The following is a 27316-nucleotide window of genomic DNA, read 5'->3' as shown; positions in this document are numbered from 1 at the left end:
TACAATAATAAAAGTTATGTCTTTAAAGCAGATTATAACAGGGTGGGAAATGTTTAATAGGTGTCCTCCTGAAAAGCAGTTACTATCTTTTAAATTAAAAAAAAAAAAAAAAAACAGCTGGTATATTTTCACAGCATCTAGATTTATTTATGGTATAAAGCCATAGAATTGTAATATTATTACTCCTTTCCCACCCTGGCAGAGAATAAACATGAATTCAGAAGCACAGTGGAGTGAAAACAAAGAAGAGGAGAGAGAAAAGGCAGCAGAGAAAGACAGAAAAGGTGAATACAGAGCTACAGAAGTGTTTATTGAGCATGCTACAGAGGTAAGCAGAGTACACACAAAAGGAAATTAAACAACCATCAAACCTCCCAACTTTGTTAGAAAATTAATTTTTAATTGTGCCGCTTTCAAACTATACTGAATTTTACATTTCTAAAGATGTAAAAACTCAACTAATAGAAAATATACATGACCATTCTGTCTACATAGATAACAGAATCTATGAATCTTGAAACTAAGTACATCAATTTCAAAAAGTATTGGTCATTTAAACAGAATCAACAATTCAGATTGACAAGAACTGTTCAAATTAATTTGACCTGTAGATTCTGAGCCATGTTTTTATTAAAGTCAGATCTATTCCTAAATACAAAATATTTTGAAGATTTATTAAAACTGAATATTACAATGCAAGGTAAATTAAGACTAAAGGCACATAAACTTTGGTCCCACCTGGTTGTCAGTTTTAGAAAACTGCCACAAAATTAATCTTCCTGCAAATTTTCGCAGTACACTTTCTTTATCTTTGAAAAATACATGCACCAGTTCCTGAACTAGCTAGACCAGTCTGCACATGCTCAGAAATCCACAACCATATTCCAAATCTTAATTACAAACTAAGGATGGCAATATATATTTAAATGCACGTAAGTCATGTCAACTTCAAAAACATCTACGAAAAATATTCAGCCACAAACAAGACATTACTTAGTGCTGACATTTATATGATACGTCCCACAAGAGTGTGTACAAAAAGGTTAAGATTCCACAATGCTTTCCACATAGGGCTCAAACTTACAGAAATCACTTTGTTGTCTTAAGAAATTAATACTCTGCATCTTGTTAATTTTAACTAATGCCTACATTCATAACTGAATCTAGACCAGAATTGTGAGATACAAAAGGCCAATGTTTTTTTAAAGCAATAAAGCCTAAGGTAGTAAAAACTAAAAAATGCTGCTTTAATTCTCTCAGTATCATGTATCTTATTTGAGTAAATAGAAAGAAATGTGACAAGCCAATAATTCAAAATAAGTTCCAAGCAGGAGAAACAAAAACTTAACCTTTTTACACACCCCTGCCTAAACATATGGTAATTCCCATATAACAATGTGCCCTAGACAACCAATTCCTTTTTCCTAGTAAATGCACAATAGCAACACTAGTTTTCCTTTTTAAGGCACGTATGTCAACTAAGTTGAAAAAGGAAAGTATAATTAAACTAAAAATTTAAACAGACAATAAAAATGGCTTCCCTATAGAACAGATGAAATATAGCAGTTAACACTCTGCCTTTATGTATGCCATTTCATTTTATAACCAAGGAATGATAACAGCATGAAAAAAAAAAAAAAGGAAACAAAAAAAAAATCAAACTCTGGTCCCCACTTTTCTGAACAGTCAATAGGTGATGACACCAAACAATGTGATACACCCTCCATCTTCACCTCCCCCTTTTTAAATTGTTGACTTGGAGAAAGACACTCTCAGATGATGGTTTTCACCAAGGTTATAATTATGAAGATCAATCAAGGCCTGGATAGCTTCTTCCACTGTTGCCATCTGAAGAAGAGCCATTTTGTGATCTCTTCTGAAACAAAATTATAAAATTAGATACTTCATAAAAATTAGGAAGGGCTTAAATACTTGAATTTTTGCCCACTACAGAATCAAAAATTTCCATAAACAAAAAGAATAAAAACTACTTGAAGAAAACTTTTAACTTCTATCAAGTCACTAATTTAAAGATAAGAAAGCTTGCTTACTGAAAAAATTTAAATGCTTTCACAGTGCCCCCAGTGTTAGCAAACAGTGTTCGTAGATCCTCTTCTGCTACTGAAGGACTAGGAAAATTGGATGGAAAAAAGTAAAGATTAATAATAATTTTCAAGTTTTATTTCTAAAATGTATACCCATTTAAAAATCTCCAGCTTTAATACTTACGGGATATTGGATAGGTGTAGGGTTGCAGAAGGAGGAAAAATGTTCTGAAAATTTTTGGATCCAGGTTTCTTAAAACGATGCAATGGGGAATTACCAAAATCCTTTGTTAGCCCTTGATCATCAAGTCCCTCTCGAGGTAGTTGTACAGTCTGATGTTTAGACAGAGTAACACGAATAATTTTGCCATACATTTTCTGTCCATTAAGATGGTTCATGGCTATAAAACGAAAAAAATGCCTATTAAAAAACAATATTAACAAAGTTCAAAACAAAAAGAATTCTTCTTTTGGAATAGCTGAAATAACTGAATTATATGATTTTTAAATAAATCTTTTTTTTTTTTTTTTTTTTTTGGTTAAGCTTATTTATGTTGAGAGAGAACATGAAAGGGTGAGGGGCAAAGAGAGGCTGGCTCCATGCTGACAGTGAGGGGCTGAGACTCACGAACCGTGAGATCACAACCTGAATCAAAACCAAGACTTGGACACTTAACCTACAGAGCCACCCAGGCGCCCCATGATTTTTAAATAAATCTTGAGTTTTCAACAGTCACTGGTGACAAGATGATTTAAATTTATTTGCCCTAGACCATTTTGGCAAAAAAGCCAGCCTCTTTCACAGAATGAAAATCCTCATTATGAATCTTCTCTTCCTTGCCAATCCTGATAAATCATATACTTAGATGCCACAGAAAGAAACTTAGTACTCATCTGTAACAACTTCTCTCTCCTGCCCCATAACCTAACTGCCAAGTCCTATGATAATCTTTTCTTCCTAATTATCTCTCAATTCTCTACTTTTCAGTCACAATTTTTTGATCTGCTAACTCTGTCTCCCAATTTGTCTTCCTGTTGGATTTTTCCCTTTTTTTCAAATGCATCCTATTCCAAAGAGCAGCTGGATGACCTCTATAAATTGCAAATCTCATGTTATTACCTGACCCTAAAATCCTTAGGGTCAGACTAGGAAAGGTATAAAGCCATGTTAAAGAAATGAATTTGGACTATATCCTGATCTCCCCAGCATCTCTGAACGTATTTATTGATGATATACAAAACCAATTACTTTGTTAGTGCTGAGAATCAAGTGGTAAGACAAGAACCATCTCACCCCTCATGGAACTTACAGTATTTTAGTACTGTACTCTTTGAACTTTACCCTCCAGCTATACAAAACCCTATCTTCCTTGAAGTGCCAGTTTTTCTTACCTTTTAGCCCTGTGTGCATGCTGTTCTAGCTACAATAATTTTTCATCTGGTCATTATCCCTCCTAGTCTTTCTCACTGTTCTTCTCTGGAAAGGTTCATATTCCCCATGCAGCACTCGATTTTCTTCTTCTTAAATTCATCACAATTTAATTATCTAACTCCTCCTCCTTCCGACTGCAAAGGACATGAAGGTAGGAACCCCGGTCTCTATCCCAGCACACAGCACAGTGCCTAACACAGAACATTATTACATACCTACTTTCTGCGGTAGCAGTTGGGTTATTTTTAAACTAAGCAAACTGGTCTGAGGTTACAGATAAGTTACATGTTTTATGTTTTACTCACTAGTCACAACAACTTACGACCATTTTATAAGTCATATACTTTAAACTGAAGGTCTGATTTGACTACTCCAAGTATGTGTATTAACAGCAGAGAGATAAAGGCAAGGTGGAAGAAAAGGGAAATGAGGACAAAATCCTACTCACAACAGTACGTACACAATCTGACACCAGAGAAATGCACAATTTATTAAATCCAAGCATCTTTTCCTACTTACTCACATAGAATATAAACCAGTTAAACATAAAACAGTTCTGAAAAGGAAAATGCTATAGAAGTGTTAAGGTACCATTCAGAAAAGATTCAAAAGTAAATTCTTATTTCACTTACAGCTTCCCTAATTTGTAAAAACAAGTTTACTCTTCCCAATTCTTTTACTGTAGTGTTATGTATTTGTAATTTTCTTTAGATTTGCAACTGAGGCCAACAGGAAAAAAAAAATCTCAGGCCTGAATTCTTTCTCACTTGTTTTACTGCATTTCACATATACTTCTAAATTTTCACTTACAAAATCAACTGCATTATTCAGAGATGGTACATAAACTCCTTTTATAAAACTTATTTGAATTATAAAATATTTTCAAAGTTCTAGAATTCTATTGTTTTAAGTGAACAGTACTTTGCTTATGAAAAAGTGCTACTACATAATATAAGGCATGGGTTATAAGGAATGAATCTGGGAATGAAGTGTAAAGAAGCAGACTAAGGTTGTTATAAGAAAGCTATCTTTGTTCATCTTCAAAAAGTCATGAAAAGACGGCATAAACAGCTGAGCTTTGAGATACTGAAGAGCAGATATAAGAAAACAATAAAAAGTTCTAGGAATAGCACCTGCACCAAGAGGAGATGGATGAAGACTAATGGGATTAAAATAAAGCAAAAAAACCAAAAAGCTATCTCTAGAAGTAGTCAGGTAATGAGAAGTATGTCAAGTCAGCTGACCTGACAAAAGAATATGAAGTAATATGAAGTGGATGAGGGCCGAAGTTGAGGGGTAGAGTACCAGGGTTTTTAAGTATTCAAAAAAAAAAAGAAAAGAAAACCTTGTCAAATACTAAGGCATACATAATGATTAAGCAAAAAGCAGAAGAGTACTTGAATTACTAATTTAAGATGAATCAAGTTTAAATATTGGGACTCTGATAACTTGAAGCCTGTTACAAGAAATATGGCATAAATGGACAAAACAATCAATTAACGATAAAAGAGAAAAAAGCCAATGTCGCACAGTGGAAATGGCACTTTGGGTTGAGTATAATTTTCTACTTTTCCCTTAATCTCTGAAGAAGATATCAATGAACAATGAGAAGATGGTTAAAATATATATATATATATATATATATATATATATATATATATATATATATAGCTACAGGACGAGTTTATATGTGGAAATGGAGCTATGTCAACAATTATACCCTTTATAATTCAACAAACTTAGGTGTGTTGCCTCTCTCATTATTCCAAAAAATGAATCTTAACATCTACTTGTCTATTTTATTAATCTATTCAAAAACCCAGCTTCTAGCTTTTCTTTCTTTCTCTCAACTGTCTTCTATACCAGTGATTTCTAGTCTGGTCTTTTATCTTCTTCTTTCCTTGGGTTTACACCATCATTCTTAAAGTTAACCTCCTGTCACAACACTGCTTTCACTGTACTACACATACCTAATTTTAGTACAGTAGTTTCATTATTTTAGTTTTTAAGTATTCTAAATTCTTATTAAAGTAACTTCTTTGATCCATTAAATACTGGGAAATATAAGTGTATCTTTTTGTTACTAGCTCTAACTTGACTGTGCAACAGTGAATATGGTCTACATGATACTTCCTCTTTGCCTTATGGAGGGCTGCTTTAGTAATGTTCCCTATGTACTTAAAAAGAATGTGTTACATGTATAATTCTATACATGTGTCATTTGTGTTGTACCATTTGTATCCTTGTTGATCATTTTGTATGCCTGAAATAATTCAGAAAGGTGTGTTGACATCTCTGTGATGGAAGATTTGCTCAATTCTTCCTCCAGTTCTATTCATTTATGATTTACATATTTTGAGGATATTTCATTAGGGGCACACCCACATAAAACTGTTTTATTTTCCTGGTGATCTAAATTAATCTATCTTTTCTATATCCCTTTACTTTCAAATTTTCCACATTCTTGTGCTTTATATGCTTCTTGTAAAGAACTTTTTAAAAATCAGATCTGACGACCTGCCTTTCGACTGATGCATTTACTACTTTACATTTGTTGTTGTTGTTATTACTGATGTATAGGGACTTAGATTCTATCATAATTTTAAAATTTATATTTTCCCCCATTATACTCCATACCATTTGCTATTTCCCTCCACTGGATGGGGGGAATCTCTTGAAATCTCGGCAATACCTCAAAGTGTGACTTAGAGTTCTTCACTATGCGTGACGGTTCCTCTGTGAAAGCCAATATAGACACACACTTAAAAATTGCTCAAATATCATTAACACTAGAGTTACAGGATTTCCACGCACTTTACAGCACACTTTGACAGATGTAATATAGTGGCTAAAGGTCTGTTATAAAGAACTAAGTAAGTTTACTTTTGAGATGGCAGTTATATAAAAATACTCTTTGGTATTTTGTTAAAATTCTGTTAAAGTTCATTTAGGATAATATGTTACTCTTAAAACAACAATTTAAGAAAACGCTAAATTAAATAAGCCATGGTAGAAAGCCATGGTAGAAAGATTATTAAAGAAACACCTTAAAGTTTGCAAATTTTAAAACTCTGGTCTAAAACGATTTAGCATGGCCTCTGAGATTTGCAGCAATCTCGTTCACATTTAAACACTACTATCTCTTAATGTTCTTTATTTCCCCCATACTACTTCCTAAACATAAAAATATCTGCCTAGGGGCGCCTGGGTGGTTCAGTCGGTTGGGTGTCCGACTTCGGCTCAGGTCATCATCTCGCGGTCCATGAGTTCGAGCCCCGCATCGGGCTCTGGGCTGACAGCTCAAAGCCTGGAGCCTGTTTCGGATTCTGTGTCTCCCTCTCTCTCTGACCCTCCCCTGCTCATGCTCTGTCTCTCTCTGTCTCAAAAATAAATAAATGTTAAAAAAAAATTTTTTTTAAATATATATCTGCCTATACCATAAAACAATGAGTATTTTCAAATAGAGTCCTATGAAAACCAAAGGGAGAACAGGGCCCCAAAACATACTAAATTTTTTATTCTCACTAATTTTTTTTCAACAGCACACCTTAGTTTTCTGTGGGATTTGAGTATGTGGGTGTGAATTTTAAAGGCATTAATGGTGTGAATACATATTTTTCTGGTCATATACTTCAAAATCTACCCTAAAAGCAATGAGAAAAAATAAATTATTTGCTATTACATATGGTTTAAAAACTACAAATCATGCTATTAGACAGTCAAGGCTCTAGTAAAATATAAGTACTGTTACGCACTGAGCTGTATTCTCCCAAAATTCATATACTGAACCTCTAAGGAGATAGTGAAGGTTAAATAAGGTCACAAGGATGAGGCCCTCATCCAGTAAGACCAGTGTCCTTAGAAGAAGAGGAAGAGAAACCCAGAGAGCTCAGAGGAAAGGCTATGTGAGGAGATGCGGGGAAGGTGGCCATTTGCAAGCCAGGAAGAAAGCCCTTATCAGAAACTCAATCTACTGGCACCTGAGAAAAAAAATTTCTGTTGTTTAAGCCACTCTGTGGTATTGTTTTAGCAGCACAAACTGATGTAAGTATAGTAAAAACTAAAATGCCACTTACTTAAAATAGTCATTATATATATAAAATATCCAGAAGAATTTGATTAAATTCTACCTGAGGTACTTCTTAACCATGATAACTGTAAATCCTTTACATGAGGGTAATGTCATCCACAGCTCACACAGTGATGAGAAACAAATGAAACACTTGAGAAATGTTTTTTTAAATGCTACTTACAATGTACATAAAAGCAATGGCCATGACTACCCTTACCAGAGTACAGAAGTATACACAGCAGAGGGAGAAAAAAAGATTTACAAGGACACCCAGAACATGATTAGCACATTTTTATACATCTTTCATTAAAGATGGGTATCTCCATTTTAAAGAGCAGAGAGCCAGAGGTCTAGTTTTATACGTTGTCTGAGCTACCATGAAAGCTGGTAAGAAATAATAAAATTCAAATTTACTTCTATCTGATACCAAATGCCAAAAGGTCCATATGTCATGTTCAAGTTTATGACCTTCACTGGGCATAAGAGCAAAAATACACTAGTCCTTACGTCATAAGGGACAAATTTCGAAATTAACAACGTGAAAACAACCAACCTGAGGCACCGAATGTCAATGAACAGAATTACAAGCTAAAGATCATACTGATATTTACAGTCTTCTCACACTGTGAATGTGTAGTTGTATTCCAGATTTATGTGATCTTTGTGTATGAAGGCAAATGATGTATTAATTTAATTAAAATACTTACCTAAGTTAAGAATGTAAGTGTAATTTGACTACAGTACATTTTAAGATTCCAAAAGGGATTAACAATGGTGTACTGTATGTGGCACAAGGTTTTCATTTTGTAAAAACCCAGTACCCCTAAAATACGTTTTCCATGTGACTCTATTATTAAGTTTAGCAAAAATCTAGGAGAATTAAGATAACACCACATTAATCAGGACTCCATGGACTATATTTAGCCTAGCAGTTAACTTCTATCACAGGGAATAAGTAGGAATGAAAAACACTAGGGATCTTTAATACAAATGTCATAATTCTTATGTGAAATTATTATTGCAATTCTGGAGCCTAAACCTTTTTCCACTGGATTGTACTTGAGGAATGGTAAGAGGACAGCAGACAACCACAAACATATTCATCATGTATAATGACTCGCATTAAAATACGAAAGTTAACGTGCCATTTTGAGCCTTGGCTATCCAAAATAATAAATAAATAAATGAATGAATGAATGAGTAAATAAAGGTTCTTACTGCCATAAAGGGGTTTGATTTTATTAACAGATTCAGATTTATAGACGTATGGGTAACTGTTTAACCTTACCAAGCTGTGATTGGTTTCCATCAGCCATCTGTATCAGAGCACTGTCTTTCTTATTGTACAAAATCTTCACACGCTGCACATCTCCATAAACACCTTTTTTGGAGCCACAGAGAGGTAATCCAAAAATGGAATTAATGTTACATGCAAGTCAGCTGAAGATTATCTTTCTGACATATTAATGAAACATTCAGACATCAACATGATCACTCATTCAAACTCATCATTCTCACAAATGAATAAAGAAGATCAAGATTTTGAACAGTGAATTTTGAAAAGAATAATTTTTGATAAACCCTCAAAGCTATGTGAATGATATTAAATTAAAGACCATGCAAAATAAATCAGCATGCATTAAAACAAATTTTGTGTCTATGGAGAGTTTTAAATAGCAAAGAAAAATAGCAAAAGATTTACTATTCAACTTTAAGCCAAAGTGCTAGCTACAAATAAGAATTAAGGTGAAACAAAAATCAAATCAATAATAAAAGTATAGTGCTAACAATAACATACCGAAGAGGGTAAACAGACTTTGGGGCGTAACCATCTTTAGAAGGAGAGAAGAGCAAGCAGCGTAAGACAAGAAGAGAGAAGAGTCGAGGAAGAGCGGAGATGAACAGATCATCCATAACGAAGGGTGGTTCCCGCAGAATGGTGAGGTGGTCATGGATCATGGTTCAAGGCGGTTAATTGGGGCAAGTTGGTCCGAGGAACATTTGTTCAAGCACAGAAGCATGAACATAGGGAATGGAGACAGGGAATGAAGACAAGGACAAGGAAAATAAAGGATAAGACAGGGAAGGGAATGGGCATTTGGGAAAAGACAAGGAAAGGGAAGGTGAACACACAGGGAAAAGGATGAAATGGGGAAGGGAAACAGCAATGCAGAAGAAAAAAATAAGGAATTGGGGAACAAAAAAAAAATAAAATATAGGTCAGTACATAGGAAATGCAGGAATTTGGTCAGAAAATGGTTGGTTTATGTACTGTACAAGAAAAACTGAGTAAAATGTAGTCATCCAAGACAAATATGGGTAAAGTACATCTATATCAAAGAGTAAATTACAGCATTTCATCTCAACATAGGGAAGGAAAGCATGCACAGGAATTTTAAACTTTGAACTTTAACTGCATAAGCATGGCTGGTTATGAAATGCAGGCAAAATTCTTAAAAGAAAAACAAAGGCACTCTGATTCAAACATTTTAGCATGCAGAACTGTGAATGACAATAGTATCAAATGATAAAATAAGCTTAATGTTCGTATTAACAGAGGCCAATTAAAAATGAAACAAATATTCAAATTAGACATTGTAAACTGATACACTGAGCTTCCCACATTTCATACCAGCTTTCATAGCAATCAAAATAAAATATACCAGACATAAAATGTACAACTAAAGAAAATAACTCAGCAATAAATTTTATTTAACAAGGGGGAGGGGGAATAAAGTTGAAAAATATTTTTAGAAGACAATGACTAATAACTGCAAAGAAAAAATTACTAAGAAAGACTGGAAGAGTGCCTCGTCAAGATCTTTGGAAGAACCTTCAAAGAAAAATGTATTAGAGTAGTTCACATAAAATAAGATTTAAAAAAATGCAATGACACATAAGCATGAAATGAACAAGCAAATAATTAGAAAAGGCAAAGAACAAAATTGTTTTACAGTTAAATCTGCAAATTAGATCACATTTGCCTTTGAGAACAACAGAAAGAAAAAGCCATACTACAGTACTTCACCATATTTTTCTTAGGAAAAATAGGTAGTTAGGTTAAAATAATAATATAATAATAATAATAATAATATATATATAAAGAGATATGACTGCCTAGGGAAATATTACCTAAACAAATACATAGATTTTATTCAGAAATAGAAACGTACAGAAAATACTTTGACTAATGAATGTACATAAAAAGAAAGGCAAGTGCAAAATGAAATAAACATGAGAAACTTTCACAAATGAAATGGAGTTAAAGAATAAACATTACAAAATTATTTTACTAACCTCTTCATTTAAATTGCTAACCAACAGGACTGTATTGCCACCAGCTGAGACTCCAGGCATACCCACTCGGCCAGCAGCAGCTGCAGCAGCTGCTGCAGCAGCATTTGGAATAGCCAAAGGACTCAGAGCTCCTGGAACAGCTGCAACAGGAAGCCCTAATTTTAAAATAAAGCATATTTTACGAAACACACACAAGTCGTTTACAAAAACCAACTTAAGCACGATGGCTGCATGGCTTACGGCTGACCATTCCAAATGGTTCCTGAAAGTTAATTTGTATAACATTTAGAAAAATGGTTTACTGATAATGCATCAGAGAAAATTAACTGGTTTCAATGAAATCATTAAATATTAGGGCTAAGGTACATACCTGTATGTTAAAAAATTAAATATACCATATTCCATCTCCTATGAAAAAGCAAACAAAGCATAAAGGATGTAATATTTCTAAATCAGAGATTTGAAAATTTCACTTCCACGGTTTATAGCAAGAAGCCACATCTAAAATAAATATCATCTTCAACAAAACAGTAACTCACACTTTTTTCTACAAGTGCTATCATCTTCATAAACTCATACTTGAAACCAGACAGCTACAGTTTATGAAACAAACAGTAAGTCAGTCCTTCAGTTCTTGGAGACCTATCACCCTGAACATCATTATTTAATTCATTCAAATGACTTAAAGAAAATCTTACAGAAGTTTGTTTGCCTTAATTCCATACTCAAGTAGTCATAATGAACACAACAAATTTCTCAAACACATTTCCCCAGTAGAAGGAATGAGAAAACGTCACCATATCCACACAGGCTTTCTCCTTCAGTATTTTCCCACATTTTGCCTACCAGTTTTAACATTTCCTTCTCATTTCTATTGTTCTATTTTCCAGTCTTACTGTTGTTCTATCATCTTTAAGATATGCCAGTCTTCACTCTAGAGAGAATTCTCTTTTGTCTCAGCAACTTTTATCCACGTTCCAATTAAAAGAATGAACTCTAAATCCTTTCATCCCTGAAATTCTTACATACCAGCTGATTCCTCAATACATATTAGTTCACTAATGAAGTAAATTGTATGTTACTTTTATTCTTCCCATGAAAAAGGAAACATCTAACCTACATGAAGTTAATCCGTGACATACCTGGATCAAAACGGCCCTTTGTACTGTTGTCCCAAAAGTTCATGTTTTATTTCTTCTTTTCTCTTTCCATCAGCCTTCTTGTCTATGTCATAAGGATGTGCTGTTGCCTTTGGTTTCAGATCTCTCAATATTTTAGCCAAGTTTTTTTTTTTTTTTTTTAAGTCTTTTTACGTTATAGAAACTATGATGGCCTTTCACTGACAGTCTAAAAGGTTAAGATTCACAATTCTTAATCTCTTCAGTTTCTGACTTCTAATTTTTCCCTCCAATTTCTTTGTATCTCTTCTAAGCACTCCAACAGTGGAAAGATATTTTTCTCAATCTTTCTGTGGATAAGCTTATTTTAGTGCTTTTTGCCCACTTTTTGAGATTCCCCCTTTTTTATTTCTCCATCTTATTTTTTAGATTCTAGTTTTTGTGATGGAAAATATCCAACACATAGAAAAGAGAGTCTACAATAACAAATCCCACATACCCATCACACTGGTTTACCAATTACCAACTTATGGCCAATCTTGTTCCATCCATTCACCCATTTTACTTTTAAAATAGAAACTTCTCATGTTCTTTGATGCCTTTTTGGATCCATCGGTGTGAATCTTTTTAACCAATTATTCTACAGTGTTACAAACTTCCCCAAGTCAAATACTATAGCCCTATGATTACACTTCATAGGTTGTTTCCATTTAACATTCAATAGATATCTTAATTTGCTGCCAAAGGCAAGTATGAGGATACATTCCCAATTCTTAGATATGCACTAACAGTAATTTTGTTTCTGAATACTGTTAGAAAGTGACCCCTCATCCTTTCTTTAAATATAGTATTCCTTAAGTATTTTCAGATAGCTGTGGCTGAATGTACATACCATTCAACTAAAGTTGACAACACAATTATTTCACACTGGCAGAAACTCCAGATGCAGGCATTACACTGTCAAATTATTTCCTCATTTCCCTGACTTTAATTGGCTACTTTTCAGTGGAAAAAGTAACTTAAAATTCTGTTAAGATTCTTGGTCTTAATGGGATCCAGTCCATGGCCCAAAACAAATACTATCGAAAATACATGGTATGCAGAAGAGGTCAATATCAACCCTCAAATTCCCTTTTAGGAATAAAAGACTTTTTTTTTTTTTTTTTTAAATCCATCAAAGACATCTGAGAGCAGCTCCTTTCACAAAAAATTAAATCAGCTACATTTCTGGTTTTTCAATTCTACCAGACAAGAAAACAATTTTCAGGGCCCACTAAGCCAGAAAAATTTAACTGAAGAATTAGTTACCAACATTAATATAAAAATTTTCCCTGTACATCCCTACTCTTCACTGCCATCTTGTTCATTAAAATACTCCTACTTATCTACTACAATAGTCTTGAACTTTGTATCCCACAATGAAAATGTTCTTTTAGTCTCAGGACCCCTTTATACTCGTAAAATTTACTGAAGAATACAAACAGCTTTTAAATGAGTTGTATTTAACATATCAGAAATTAAAGCCAAGAACTGTTTTAAAAAGAACAAGTATACATGATCACATATTCTATTATCCTTTAAAGCAATGTATGCTAGTGAGAATAAGTCAAAAGACAACATTTTAGTAGTGTTATGGATATATAGTTTGGACTTTGTTAGACACCCTAAGAGGGCCTCCAGAGATCTCTAAACATTTTGTGAACCACTGCCATGTATTCTTGGTATGATGCTTTGTACATCTGTGGTTATCAATAAATAAGGAATTGGGGAAAAAAAAAAAAAAAAAAGAATTCACTTCCAAAAAAGAAAATGCTGTAACATGATGGATACACACACACACACACACACACACACACACAAGAATGAGACATGCAATAGATTACACAGTACTGACACTTCCAGGATTAAGTCTGAAGTCATCTATTACTCGTCTTTCCTTGTTGACATTTCAAGCAATATTATTAATTCATGAAATATAAAATATCAATCTACCTAAATTCAATATATAAATCTAAACATGACAGTCTAAGCTTAATTTATTTCATTTTTTCAAAAAAGCTTCTTCTGAAATACACCTCTACAATGTCAATATACAATGATCTAATGAAAACTTCACCAATATACTCAAAGGTGATAGAAAATTTGTTCAAAGAAACTTCATTCACAACATAATGGTTTTTGAAATACATTTCTTATTGAAATCTGGATGTTATAATGGAGTAACTTGGTGGCACATTATTTAAAACATGAAGACTTATCATGGAAAAATGACCACTGAGAATTAAGAGAGAACTGAAATTAATTTAAAATGGAAATTGAAAAAAAAAAAAAAGTCTAGTCTTTTTTTAGTGTGACAGATCTGAGAGACTTTTTAAATGCCAGGGAATGCCATCTTTTAACAAACAACATTGCACTTTGGTAAAAATAAGACTGCTAATTTTCTAGTGAGAAAATGGGCTCAAAGGAGATGCAACTACCTCCTTCTAGTACGGAGGTAACGGGAAACAAAAAGTGGAATGTAAGCTGTTGAGATCTTTACTGCTGTTACTACTATCCAAATGATATACGTCTCCCCACTTTTCTATTTATTATCACCAATCTGGGCCACTGTGCTATGGCAGGTGATACTGCCAAATCATCTTTCTTCATTTTAGGTAGCCCAGGGTATGGCCTAAGAGTACTTTAAGAGACGAGGGCAGTCTGTCTTTAATACCACTAGCAAGTAGTTCTCTTCCACTGTATCCTCCCCCATGCTGATAGAAAAGCTTACTTAAGCCATCTTTACATAGTTCTAAAATCACTGGAATTAGTCTTGAGTTTTTACTGGACTTTTAAAGTCTCTAACGACAGATTCTACAATTAATTTCTCAGTACACTCTTCTCTGAAAAATTACTATCAGTCAGGAAAAAAAAATTTCGGTTTAACCTAAATGTCTTCCACGTTAAAAACAACCTACATTGGGGCACCTGGGTGGCTCAGTCGGTTGAGCAGCCAACTTCGGCTCAGTCATGATCTCGCGGTCCGTGAGTTTGACCCCCGCGTCGGGCTCTGTGCTGACAGCTCAGAGCCTGGAGCCTGTTTCAGATTCTGTGTCTCCCTCTCTCTGACCCTCCCCCATTCATGCTCTCTCTCGGTCTCAAAAATAAATAAAAAAAATAAAACGTTAAAAAAAATAAAAATAAAATAAAAACAACCTACAAAATATTTCATGATGCACTATTTATTTACACCATGATAAATTCTGAAAAATAATTCTGTATATTTATATTAATGTTAACTTCTAGTTGTAAATCAACAAATTTACAATCTCCCCTTCATAAAAATTACATAAAACATGTTATATACATTGGCTCCAGCAAATTATTTCTAGTTGTAGAAATACTTTTAATTTTAATACTGTATATCTTTAGCTATGGCAGCAGGTATGCTGGAAAAAAATATTGACACATGTTCATGATGAGACATAAAAATGCCTGTTCTACTTCTAGGATTGTTATAAGGATAAAATAATGTCAAAGAGCTTCATAAACTGCCACACAAAGGTGTAACAAGAATCCTTTTCATATGAAGTGATCTTCATCAGGTGGGTCACCCAGATATTTTGAGTTGACTCAGCAATTTTATAGATTTCTCATGTTAGTTCTGACACATTACTAACCCTTCCACCACTGAAATGGATGAACACACAGCCATGTATATGATACAGGTTCAAAGTCCAGTGGGATGAAGTGATATTACTTATTTATCTTAAGGTCACACAGACATCCTTAATCTTGCCCAGAAGAATTAAAAAATCTAATTTATTTTTTTATTTTTTATATTTAGTATTTATTATGTATATATTTATGTATTTATGTATTTATTTATTTTTGAGAGACAGTGTGTGAGTGGGGTAGGAGCAGAGAGAGAGGGAGACACAGAATCTGAAGCAGGCTCCAGGCTCTGAGCTGTAAGCACAGAGCCTGATGTGGGGGCTTGAACTCACGAACTGTAAGATCATGACCTGAGCTGAAGTCGGATGCTTACTGACTGAGCCACCCAGCTGCCCCCAAAAACTAACCTTTTTGTTAACTTCCTTTAAATCATTTACAAATTTATCCATGGTTTTTAGTAAGGTTTTTATTTTAGAACAGTTTTAGATTTACAGAAAAACTAAGCTTCTACAGAGTTCCTATATAACCTGCACACTTCCTTTTCCCATTAACATTTTACGTTAGTGTAATTATTGCAATTAATCAACTAATACTCATATATTATCAACTGAAGTCCATACTTTGTCAGATTTCCTTGGTGTGCATCTAATATTCTTTTTTGTTCCAAGATCCTCTAATACATTTAGTCATGTCTCATCCCCTTAGGCTTCTCTTGACTTGTCCTTAGGATTATTTTACCCATGATTTTTAAGGATGCACAATTTGTTTTATCCCTTCATTTCCCATTCTAAAATTTATACCCAAAGTCCATTAAATTATTTCTCTTGGTCTTACTTCTTTACCCTGTTTAGGACATCTGGTAGTTTTAAGTCTCACATACTACTGAACACAGTATACTGGAAGGGCCTTCTAATTCATAAAGTATTGGGTTTTCGGTGAGGAGGGAGGTTTTAGAACATTTTATTTCCTGATTTGAAACTAAAAATTTTGCTTTTGACAAAAATGAGAAACGCTATTCTATCCTCAATCCATGCCTCCTCTTCTACAAACCTACCCTTCAATTCCTTATTGTACCTGCTGGAATCCATTCTTTTCTATCATTAACAATCAAATTTTTCTTTTTCAACGTGTTCCTTAGAGAAACTTTTTAATTAAAAGCTTGCTTTGTCCTCTTGGAACTTCTCCTATAACCCTTTCAAAAAGTCATTTTTACCTCCATAAACCCTTCCCCAAAGGAAAGAGAAAGGATGTATTATTCATCATTCTACCCCACCACCCAGTGTTTCTTTCAGACTGCTGTCCCACCACCATCAATTAAGACAGCTTCTGCATGAAATCATTTCTCATCAAAACAACCATCAGGTTACCGGGACATTTTCACTCATTATATAGACTTTTTAAGCACCTGGCTTTATTCCTCCTCCTCTCTCAGCCCCTATTATCATCCTGTGATATGGCAAACACTCTGATCTCGCGATTTCTTTAAAACTTCTACTTTGATAATTTTTACATCAATCCATTTTAGCAACTTCTCTCGCTACATCTTTTTCTTTTTGTTTTGCCATCCATTTCTAACATTTAAATCTCCTTTCCCGACTTCCTTCTTCCATCTTTCTCAATTCTACCCCATACAACCACTGAATCCACCTGTGGCCTTTATTTATTTTAGCCCTTTCTATTCTTCCTAGACTTGACTTCACAATGTAGCCTAAATTTCTTTGATATTCTTCAATGCCAGACTTGGATAAATCCAATCTTGTACTCTGGCTAAACTTTCATGTGCTTAAGTATTAGAGTGAACACAGAACACATAACATACCCCAAAACTGATTCACAAACATTTTGTTATTTAACATCAGCTGACTTCCTCATCTATTTTCAAGAGTTCTCTACAAATCCACTAGACTTAAGTTCAGAAAGTCTACAATTGAGATCAGAATCCCCTTAAGTTTTCCAGCCAATTTCAGAAGTCCTCCCTTCCTTCATCTGTTTCCCCTTTTCCTTTTTTTCATAAAAACACAATGGTGAGAGGAAAGAATATAGACTACACAAATGACGACTTCGGTTCTGGCTCTAGCTCTGCCCCTACATTGTTCCCCGCCCCCCCATTTCTGTGTGAGCTTGACAATAATCCCTTGTAGTTCTCACAGTGATCTAAACAAGTACCTCTTTATTTTTTAGGATCCAGCATTTTCACTATAATCTTGAGCCAATACACTACAATCAATTCTGGGACTTAATTCTATCTCAGCTCTCATTACTTCTTTTCTAAAAGAAACATCTTAAAGACTGAGAAATTAATATTTTAAAAATTCAGCCCTGAGAAAATAGAGGATAGTTCAATAATCCAAAGACTCAGGATCATTTTCTAAGAATGCACACATAGGGAGATAGGCATGTTCAACCGTAGTTTCTTACTTCTTAGATGTTAAGACAGAAATGAAATGAGAAAGCCAAAGATATGGGACAGTGAATTAGAACAGGTATTTTCGTGTGATTTATGATTTATGTCTAATATGATAAAATACTGCTTTTCTAATTATATGGTTTTTAAAAAATTTTTGATGTCATGACATTCACCGATACACTTTAAAGATTTATGTAGTTTCATATTTCTGGGAAATATTTCTAGAATGTGTGTATACTTGTAATTATCTTAATCTTTGTTGGGTGATGACTTGCAAATGTGTCTGCAGTAAATGAGTTATTTGGCTTGATTTTATGACCAGAATTTTCTTTGCTATAATTCAGTCTTATAATGGAATATTATAGACAGGCTTTGCTAAAATTAAGATTTTGGTATTTAAGTTTTAATGTGTATTTTGTAAAAACATAAAAATACAAATTCAGTTTGCTATGTTTTGGTTTCCATGATACATACATCTCTATTTTGGATCCACTTTTGAACGGATATATGAACAATACTTTTGTTTTTGCAATCATATAATAACCAGGTCCAACACCTAATGGGCTGGGCAACAAAAAGCCAATGTCTTGGCAACACAAAACACCTTAGTATAGGAGGGACAAAAAGGAAATTAAAACTATAAGACTTACATATTTACTATATGTATGACATTATTCTATTTTAACTCCATGGGGGGGGGGAGTTTAGCCAGACTAAGAGGCCCAACTAGTCTACTGCATATTTTATTCAATTGTCTGTTAGGAGTATGAACTCTGGAGCCAGACTGCCAGCATCCCTGAATACCTCAGCCACCCACTAATTATAAGAATCTGAGCAAACTGCTCATCTTTTTGTATTCCAGTTTCTAAACTGATAAAGTAGGCAGACAGTTAAGGGTTAACTTCATTTACGGACAATGTGAGGACTAACTCACAAGGGTTAGGAACAATGCCTGGCACATAACGCATATTCAATCAATGGCTAGTGATTAGTATCCATATGCATCAGACAATTTCATTCTAAGCCATAGTATTTCAAATATTTTTGCTACAAAATAAATGAAGAACTGCAGCAATATAGGTGGAATCTAAGTAACTACTTTTAAACTAATAATTTTCTAAATATTTATTCCTCTCATGGGAATTACCCAAAAGATCTAGGCATTTTGACAGTGGAGCCATATTTTTCTAGGGAAAGCAAATAGTGTTAGGAAAAAAACAGCTTATCTCTTCTGTCAATACCCATCATCCAAAAAGACCCCACTTCTTAGAAAGTGGTATAAAGTATCCTCAAGACTCCTTTCCACAAGGATCTTTTTAAAAAAGTCTACTTAATGGCCTACATCATAATAATTAAATGAAATCAGACTAAGCTCTGAGGCTACTGAATGGTTCAGAAAAAAAAAACACACAAGAATTTCTAAATAGCATTCACCTTTGGAGGATACTGTAACAACCTAAATTTATTAATATCTAAAAGACAATAATGAGTATCTTATTTTAAAACCACACATGGGAAAACATGGGCATCACTTAAATATATTATAAGAAAATAGATGAGTATTGGTCTATTGCTCATTGCGACATACTAATTAATTTCCAATTTGTCTGGATTTGTAGTTTTCCCCCTCATCACTCTACTGAAACAGCATATTGCAATGTTGCATAAAAGATGTTTGTTTTTACTGCATATCTTATAGAACCATATTAAAAATGTATAAACAGACAGACTGCACATACCCACAGATACAAGGAAAAGAACACCTAAGGGATGTTAATCCTTTGAGAAAACAACTCACACTCATATCTGCGGGTCTTTTTTCCCCTCATAAGTAGCTGCAGGAGAAGTGATTTATATTCTTTTGGTATTTAGTAAAGAAACACTAATGTTTCCCAGTTCTTTATTTTAGGGTGATGTATTATTTTTGGGGAGAAACATATTTAAATTTTAATTAGCTCTGTTTAGTCCTTAATCCACTACCACCCTTTTCTTTTTTTAGGCCACTGGCTATGACCAAAATAAAAAATTATTATTACATAAATAAAACTGCTCACCTCTGGGCTAAGGCCATTATCTCAAACCACTCTGGGGCTACCAGAACCAGGAAGCAACCTACAGTTTCTGAAGTTTAAAGCAGAAGTTGGGAAGAATCTAGGTTGTACCCATTCATAAACTGGTTTAAGTAATTAACAAAAAACAAAAGCTGGGCATCAATTTCTTCCACCTAAAACTAGTAAATAAATGCAAGAATTTAAAACTGTCTAGAACAAACCAATTATAAGGTAAACAGCCTTAGTTGATGAAGGAAAATTCTACAAAGATTTTCAACTAATTAATGGAAAGGGATATGTGAATGGGGAGGAGGAAGGCAACATTTGCAACCCCCATATAGAATAAATTAAGGCAGCAATCACTGGTGGATTCTCAAACCATTAGATCAATATAATGAAGGATCATAACACCTAAACTACAATCTATTTTAAAACATGACTAAAAGTGGGATAACCAGATGTTTTATGCTTCCAATAGACATACAATATGAAACAAGAACACCTATGAAGTATTCCTATGAATATTCTTGAGAAATAGAAATAACAGAATCTAAATTTAATCAAGCTTTTGGAGTTAACTTCTGGTTCACATGGAAACAAGTTAAGATGACACTACAAAAAAGAGCCACACCAATCCAGACTGTAGGACTTTCTCAAAATAATTAGGTTTCCTCATTAAGTCAATGGATCTGAGGGTGGGCATGAAGGGAGAGTACAGATTACCAGGGTCTTAAGAGAAATAACCAGATGTCATATATGGCCCGAGAGGATATTCTGAACAAAGCAACTCTTAAAATACATTTTTTTTGAGAAAACCGGGGAAATTTGAAGATGGATTGAGTACTCAATGACATTAAGAAGTCACTGTCAAATTTGATGGGTGTGATAATCATATTATGGTTTGGTAAGAAAATGTCATTATTTTAAAGATATTATGGTAATGTTTGAGATGACATGACATGATGTCAAGGATTTGCTTCAAAATACAATAGAAAAAATGATGAACAGATAAAACAAGTGTGGAAACTATTGAATCAAGATGATGGGAATGTAGGATTCACTATACTGGTATATGATGACTGAAATCTTTGATAGTAAAAAAGTTTTTAAAACCTACCATATGAATAACCCATTCGAAAATAACAAAAGCTTTCAGAAATTACTTAAAAATAATTTTAAAAGAATATTTTAAAGTTTACTTGTTGATTTTATGCATCACAAACAGGAAAAAAACTCAATTTAACAGCTAGACAACATTCTATCAGAAAAATGCCAAAATATATTTATTTGGCATGAATAAACAAAGTATTAAAATACTATTCAATAGCTATAAAGAATTTTTTTTGAGAATTCTGTTAACTTTGCTAAAAAGCTAAATTTAGCATCTAAAAATTACTAACTTTTCTCTGTATTTATCAACTCCCATTACACAGTAAAACCATCTTGGGATTCTTGAAAAACTACAAACTACTGGGACACACTCCTCATTATTTTCAGTGTAAGGGTAGGGCTTGGTGATTTCCACATGCAGAAAAATTTGAGAGACACTGTCCTACAGAACTACAGATTTACCTTTATGAACAAATGTTTGTTAGATCGGTCCTCAATTATCAATTATTTTGACATCAACAGATTTCGTATAAAAAGTTTTGTATTGACTTTTGTTAAGGCCATATGAAGAAATGGATGACAATTACTTTATTCAACTCAAAACGCATGGAAAGCTCTAAAGTACTCTTTGTACACAGTACCTTCCCTAATTTTTTAAATGTAGACAACATGATCGTGAAAAATTACTTCCAGCAATTTTTCTAAAAGTGATCCGCCCCTTAATAAATTAAATACACTTCTTAAACATGATAAAATGATCATAGTAACGACATCTCAATTTATAATCTCAAGGATTTTTATCACCTTTTTCTTTGAAGTAGAATACGTGAATAACTAATAGTCTGCTGGATTTGTGATTATGTATTTAGATGTCAGATTTCTAATTATTTACAAAGCACTAGGTCTCACTTCTTGAAAGAAGTACATTTTCTGAGACACTGAGACACTGTAATCCCTAGCACTAAAAGAAAAAGAGAAGCCAAGTATAAATGCTAGTCTTAATAAACCATTATGTAAAATAAACCAATTAAAATGTATAATATTGATTCCGAATTCAGCCAAATCCTTAGATATAAAATTATACGAGGTAAAGTGAATTCCCTAAATATTTGCAGAAAATATTTAGTACTTGTGTTCTTACAGAATCTTCGAAATAAAGGGTCATCTATCAATTATTTCATTTTGAACAAGTACTGCTTGAGGAAGTCTCAGCAGGAAATGGATCAATACCATCAATACCAGTTTGTTGTATGTTGAAGTCACCTGACATTAAATATCATTGCAGGCAAATAAACATAGAAAAGATTTAGTTACCATTCCAGAGGGCATGACCTTACTAAAGTAATATTGGATGTTGCTATAAAGGGTGCCTGAAAGCTACTATAAAAGGCAAAATAGTAAGTGGCTCCTTATAAAGATGACAATATCCACCAATGTGGGGGAAAAAATTAACTTCATGTCCGATAAATAGATATCTTTGGATTGAGATAAATTTAAAAATAATTTTTCTATAAACTGGCTAGCGTAAAATACTGTGTGAATCAAGTTGAAGACTCAGCTTATATGAAATATGGATAACCTTAAAACACACTTTACATGTACATCCCAATAGAAAGACAACCAATTCAGAGACTTCTGTCTAATAAGCATTTAAAAATTACAAGCTAGCTCATAATAAAAAATTAAAATAACCTGACACATTCTTATCAAATTAATATCCAGTAAATCAAAAAAATAATACTCAATGCTAGTAGGGAAAAAAGTGGAATAGCCAGACTCATATACCATTCATATTAGGTTTTTTTTTTTTTTTAAATGTTTATTTATTTTTGAGACAGAGAGAGACAGAGCATGAACGGGGGAGGGTCAGAGAGAGAGGGAGACACAGAATATGAAACAGGCTCCAGGCTCTGAGCTGTCAGCACAGAGCCCGACGCGGGGCTCGAACTCACAGACCGTGAGATCATGACCTGAGCCGAAGTCAGACGCTTAACCGACTGAGCCACCAAGGCGCCCCCCATTCATATTAGTTTAATATCACCTTTCTAGAAAGAAATTTGCAGTAAGAATCAGGAGTCTTTAACACTTTTTTTGATTTAGTATTTCTAGCTCTAGGCATCTAGTTTAAGGGAATAATTTGAAAGACAAAAAGTTATGTACAGGGTATCTGTCACATGCCATATATATTAATAAAAAGTATAGAAGAAGATTCAATGTCCAACAAAGGTACTTTCAAAAATATTAAAATTAGTTTTCAAAAAAATTCTTACAAAATAACAATTATAACATATCACAAAACTGCAGTGTGATTTTAATTTTGTACAAAAATACGTATTTACATAGAAAATAAGAGCAAAAATATTAACAGTGGTTACCTCTTGTAAATGATCAAAACTATCAGAGTCCATTCCATTATCTGATTTTTGAATCTTGTAACTCCCCTAACATTCAAAAAATATCTGGGGATACTTAAACAAAACCCAGTTATAACAAAATCCAAAACCACTGAAATAGATAAACGATGAAATCATTTAGTTAAAGGTGAATTCACATATTTCCACTACAAAACATTTCCTTTTTCCTTATCAAGCAAGAGTGCAGAAACAAAAATATATTAAAATAGTCAAAACAGAGCGAAGGAGAAGACACTAGCCACATTTATTAAGGAGTGAACTTTACTCATATGCTTTTAGTGCAAAAATACACAATACCTGAAAAATGGATAATGAAAGTACAGAGGAAGACACAAGTTAGTTATGCCAGTGCTTCATATTTATGAGAAAAATGTTTTACTATTACTTAAAAAAAAATTTCATCAGGGCTATGAGGTTACAAGGAAAACAGTGATGAACTCCCTAGAAGAATCTTCATGACTTCTAACCTGTATTCCATCCAGAATCCAAACACACAGAGGCACATCTAACTATACCCAAATGAGCACACACACAAACTCCTTAAGAGTCCAAGGAACTGATTGTTATGGTCCTATGCTTGTCACTAGCTGGAATTTCTTGGTATTTTACCCTTAAATTGTTCAACGAGTTCCATGTGAATTTTTAAACTTCTCAAAAAAGAGACGTCATCTGCTTTGGTTATTTTAAGGATTAAATAATGTGACTGAACAGTGCCTAGTAGAATGCTACTCGATAAATGTTGATGTTTTCTCTTCTGTAAAAATCATATCATTTCTATCAGTAAAGAATTGAAGAATCTATAGTAATGATTATAATCAAAGATCATGTATCACTCATTGTCTCACTCTTGCCTTTACCTTTAAAATGGTACATTACGAAATAATCAATTTAAGAAGCCAAGTTAAGGGAGTAAAGGCTTAAAGTAGGCCCACACTGTGATAGAGATTCTGTCAGAAAAAAATATTACCAACCTTAAGGCTCTGTTAAAGTCATGAAAGACAGTTAGGGCTTGTGCTAGATGTGTTAGAACATTAGAATAAAGGGTCAGTTTGGTCTGAAGTCACCAGAATTAATTTCAAATGTCAACTGCTTCTCTTGTGCATTAGGGTGTCTCTGTTCACAGATGTATCACCTATACTGCACTTTCAATGGAAAACACCATTGTTACATATCCACAATAAATATAAATCTATTTCTAAGAATTACTTCATTATAATATGCTTTTTCTGACTGAGGGACACAAACTAAACTGTAAGAGCTAGTTTTTAACTCCTCAATCTTGGGTTCCATATGGACACACTCTGATTTAAAGAAAATCTTACAAATATCAAATGTCAAGAATTTCTGAAACACAGCAAATAAAACTAAAATTTCATCCTAAGTTATAAATCACTCATTTTACTTACAAAGTAACATTTCCCCTTATTCTTCATTCCCTATTATCTTCATCTTTACTCCATCAACTAGTTGTTGCAAATTTTTGTATTTTTTTTATGGGAGGTGACTCAAATCCATTGTAGAACAAGGTGAAATATAAATGATTGAGACAAAATGTGAATACCAGAATAAATCTTCATAGCGAATTCTTCGTTTAAATTGTTTTTTAAGAGACAGATTATAATATCATTGAAAAAACCCATATGACTAATCCCATTACATGTTTCACCTGTTGACTTTTCACCGTTTCTGTGCAGTACTAAATTAAAGCAATCAGAATTGCTAAAGACTAAAGAATATGGACAAAGACTCTAGACATAGACCAAGACAGTGTGTAATCAAGTTTAACGTGTAAATAACTCAACAGTATTTCTTTATTAGAGCTCTTCTTTTAACAGAGAAACTGAGGATGATGAAAGGAATATAGCTGATAGAACTGTAATTAACACTTTAAGCTTTTCTCCCAACAGCATTCATATGCATCATAAAAAAAATAATAATAATAACCTAACACAATTTCTTAAATTCCAAAATGGAGGATTTATTATACTTACTGTAGTTTTAATAGGCACTTTCCCATTTGGCAAAATCGGAGAAAAGTGGTATAGACAATAAAAATCATACCTAAGAGAGAGGTCTCCTTGGCAAATGCTGCAGCAATAGCTGGGTCCAATGCAGGTTGTCCATCCCCAGATGGAAGATCAGGTCGAGTATAATCCCTACTTTTATCATTGTTGTATTTTACATTCAAATTCACAAGTTTGGAAAAATCAATCCTTAGTGTACAGCAAGCATTATAAATATTCTGACCATCTAGGGCCTGTAAAAGTGAATAAAGTATATCAGCAGTCTTAAGGAATGAAAATTAGCAAGAAATAGGATTTCGACAATAAAACCCAATATTGAAGACCTGCACATAAAAGCCACCAGGAAAGGGACCAAGTATCATGCATCATTCTTCGTTATCCCAGCTGTACATTATTTGTTTCCACAAATACTATCTTCTTTAAACAGAAAGTGCTACTTAAATCTAAAATACAACCAGTTGAACACATTTGCTAATGCTTTTAATTCAAAGTATCTGCAAATAATTTAAAAAAATAAACAAGGATGACAGTCCTGTCAAAGTCATACCATAATAGTCTGCTTAATACTTTAATTTTATTATACACATTTTTTGCTGGATGGCAGTACTTAGAAGAATTGTTAGAATTTTGTAAGGTAACTTTTGTTTGATGACACATTTTATGAAGTGCCTCAAGCCAAGTAAGTATCACTATAAGGCATAATAGCAAGTCCCATAAAACGGGGCAAAAACTATTATTTCCGTAACTTGAGGTGTTCAACCTGAATCAAAATAACTTGAAACAGAAAATCCAACATCATCCCAGGAAAGCTCTGGAATAGAAGAGTACAGGCTCTAGAGCTGAAAAGTCTACATTCAATTACGTCATATTGAGCAAGTTACTTAACCTCTCTGAGTATCAGGATCTTTCTTAATCTGGAAAACAAAGATGGTAATGGCTGCCATGATCCTCACAGGTTACTTTGAGGATTAAACAAAAGATCATGTATGTGTAAGTATAATGTGAGTTATAAAAGACCATGCTGCTGTTATGATTATTATGGTTTTTTTTTCCTGCTCCTATATAATCACAATTGCTACTCCAGCTGGATATAAGCCTAGAAGAAACTAAAGAACAAGGGAATATATTAATTTTTCATTAGAAGAATAAACATTTACTGTATAAAACAATAGTTCAGAAATGAAGAATGTTTAGCTAAATCACCATGAAAATGAAAATGAAACAAGTTCTTCTGATAATAGATCAATAGATTAAGCCTGATGTTTACATAGACCAAGATCCATTATATGTATATATTTAGAACTATAGTACTTTAGTAGTAGACCAGCATTTTTTTTTTTTTTTTTTTGCAGACTTTTGAAGACTGGACTGAAATATATATGAACCTTAGGACAAATTCAAGAGATTGTTGAATTTTTCCAGCACTCACTAATGCTCCACTGTTAATCTGTTTTTTACATAGCCTTCATTGTCTTAATAAGCATAAAAATGTAGGAACTGAGGGGCGCCTGGGTGACTCAGTCCATTGAGTGCCTGACTTCGGCTCAGGTCATGATCTCATGGTTCATGAGTTCAAGCCCCATGTTGGGCTCTGTGCTGACAGCTCAGAGCTTGGAGCCTGCTTCAGATTCTGTGTCTCTCGCTCTCTCCCTGCCCCTCCCCTGCTCACTCTGTCTTCCTCAAAAATAAATA

The 27316-nt window shown here is 33.6% G+C and overlaps 1 protein-coding gene across 5 annotated transcripts in view; it reads right to left on the bottom strand.

Annotated features, from left to right (window-relative positions):
* Window positions 1-1575: 1575 nt before the first annotated feature.
* Window positions 1576-27316, bottom strand: part of PTBP2 (polypyrimidine tract binding protein 2) — an 80033-nt gene continuing 54292 nt past the window's right edge. For 2 of the 5 annotated variants that reach the window (XM_042997961.1, XM_007075751.3), the window contains 7 exons: window positions 25662-25857; window positions 10847-11001; window positions 9348-9381; window positions 8838-8930; window positions 2230-2446; window positions 2052-2129; window positions 1576-1876 (listed from right to left, as the gene is read on the bottom strand). In XM_042997961.1, coding sequence (XP_042853895.1) covers window positions 1744-1876; window positions 2052-2129; window positions 2230-2446; window positions 8838-8930; window positions 9348-9381; window positions 10847-11001; window positions 25662-25857 — 906 coding nt within the window. In that variant the 3' untranslated portion in view covers window positions 1576-1743. The remainder of the gene's footprint in view (window positions 1877-2051; window positions 2130-2229; window positions 2447-8837; window positions 8931-9347; window positions 9382-10846; window positions 11002-25661; window positions 25858-27316) is intronic. The other 3 variants (XM_042997962.1, XM_042997963.1, XM_042997964.1) reach the window with 3 other exon arrangements.

This window comes from Panthera tigris, chromosome C1 (genome assembly GCF_018350195.1).
Source record: "Panthera tigris isolate Pti1 chromosome C1, P.tigris_Pti1_mat1.1, whole genome shotgun sequence".
NCBI lineage: Eukaryota > Metazoa > Chordata > Mammalia > Carnivora > Felidae > Panthera > Panthera tigris.
The sequence above is the reverse complement of the archived record's forward strand: the minus strand, read 5'-3'. Positions and strand labels throughout refer to the sequence as shown.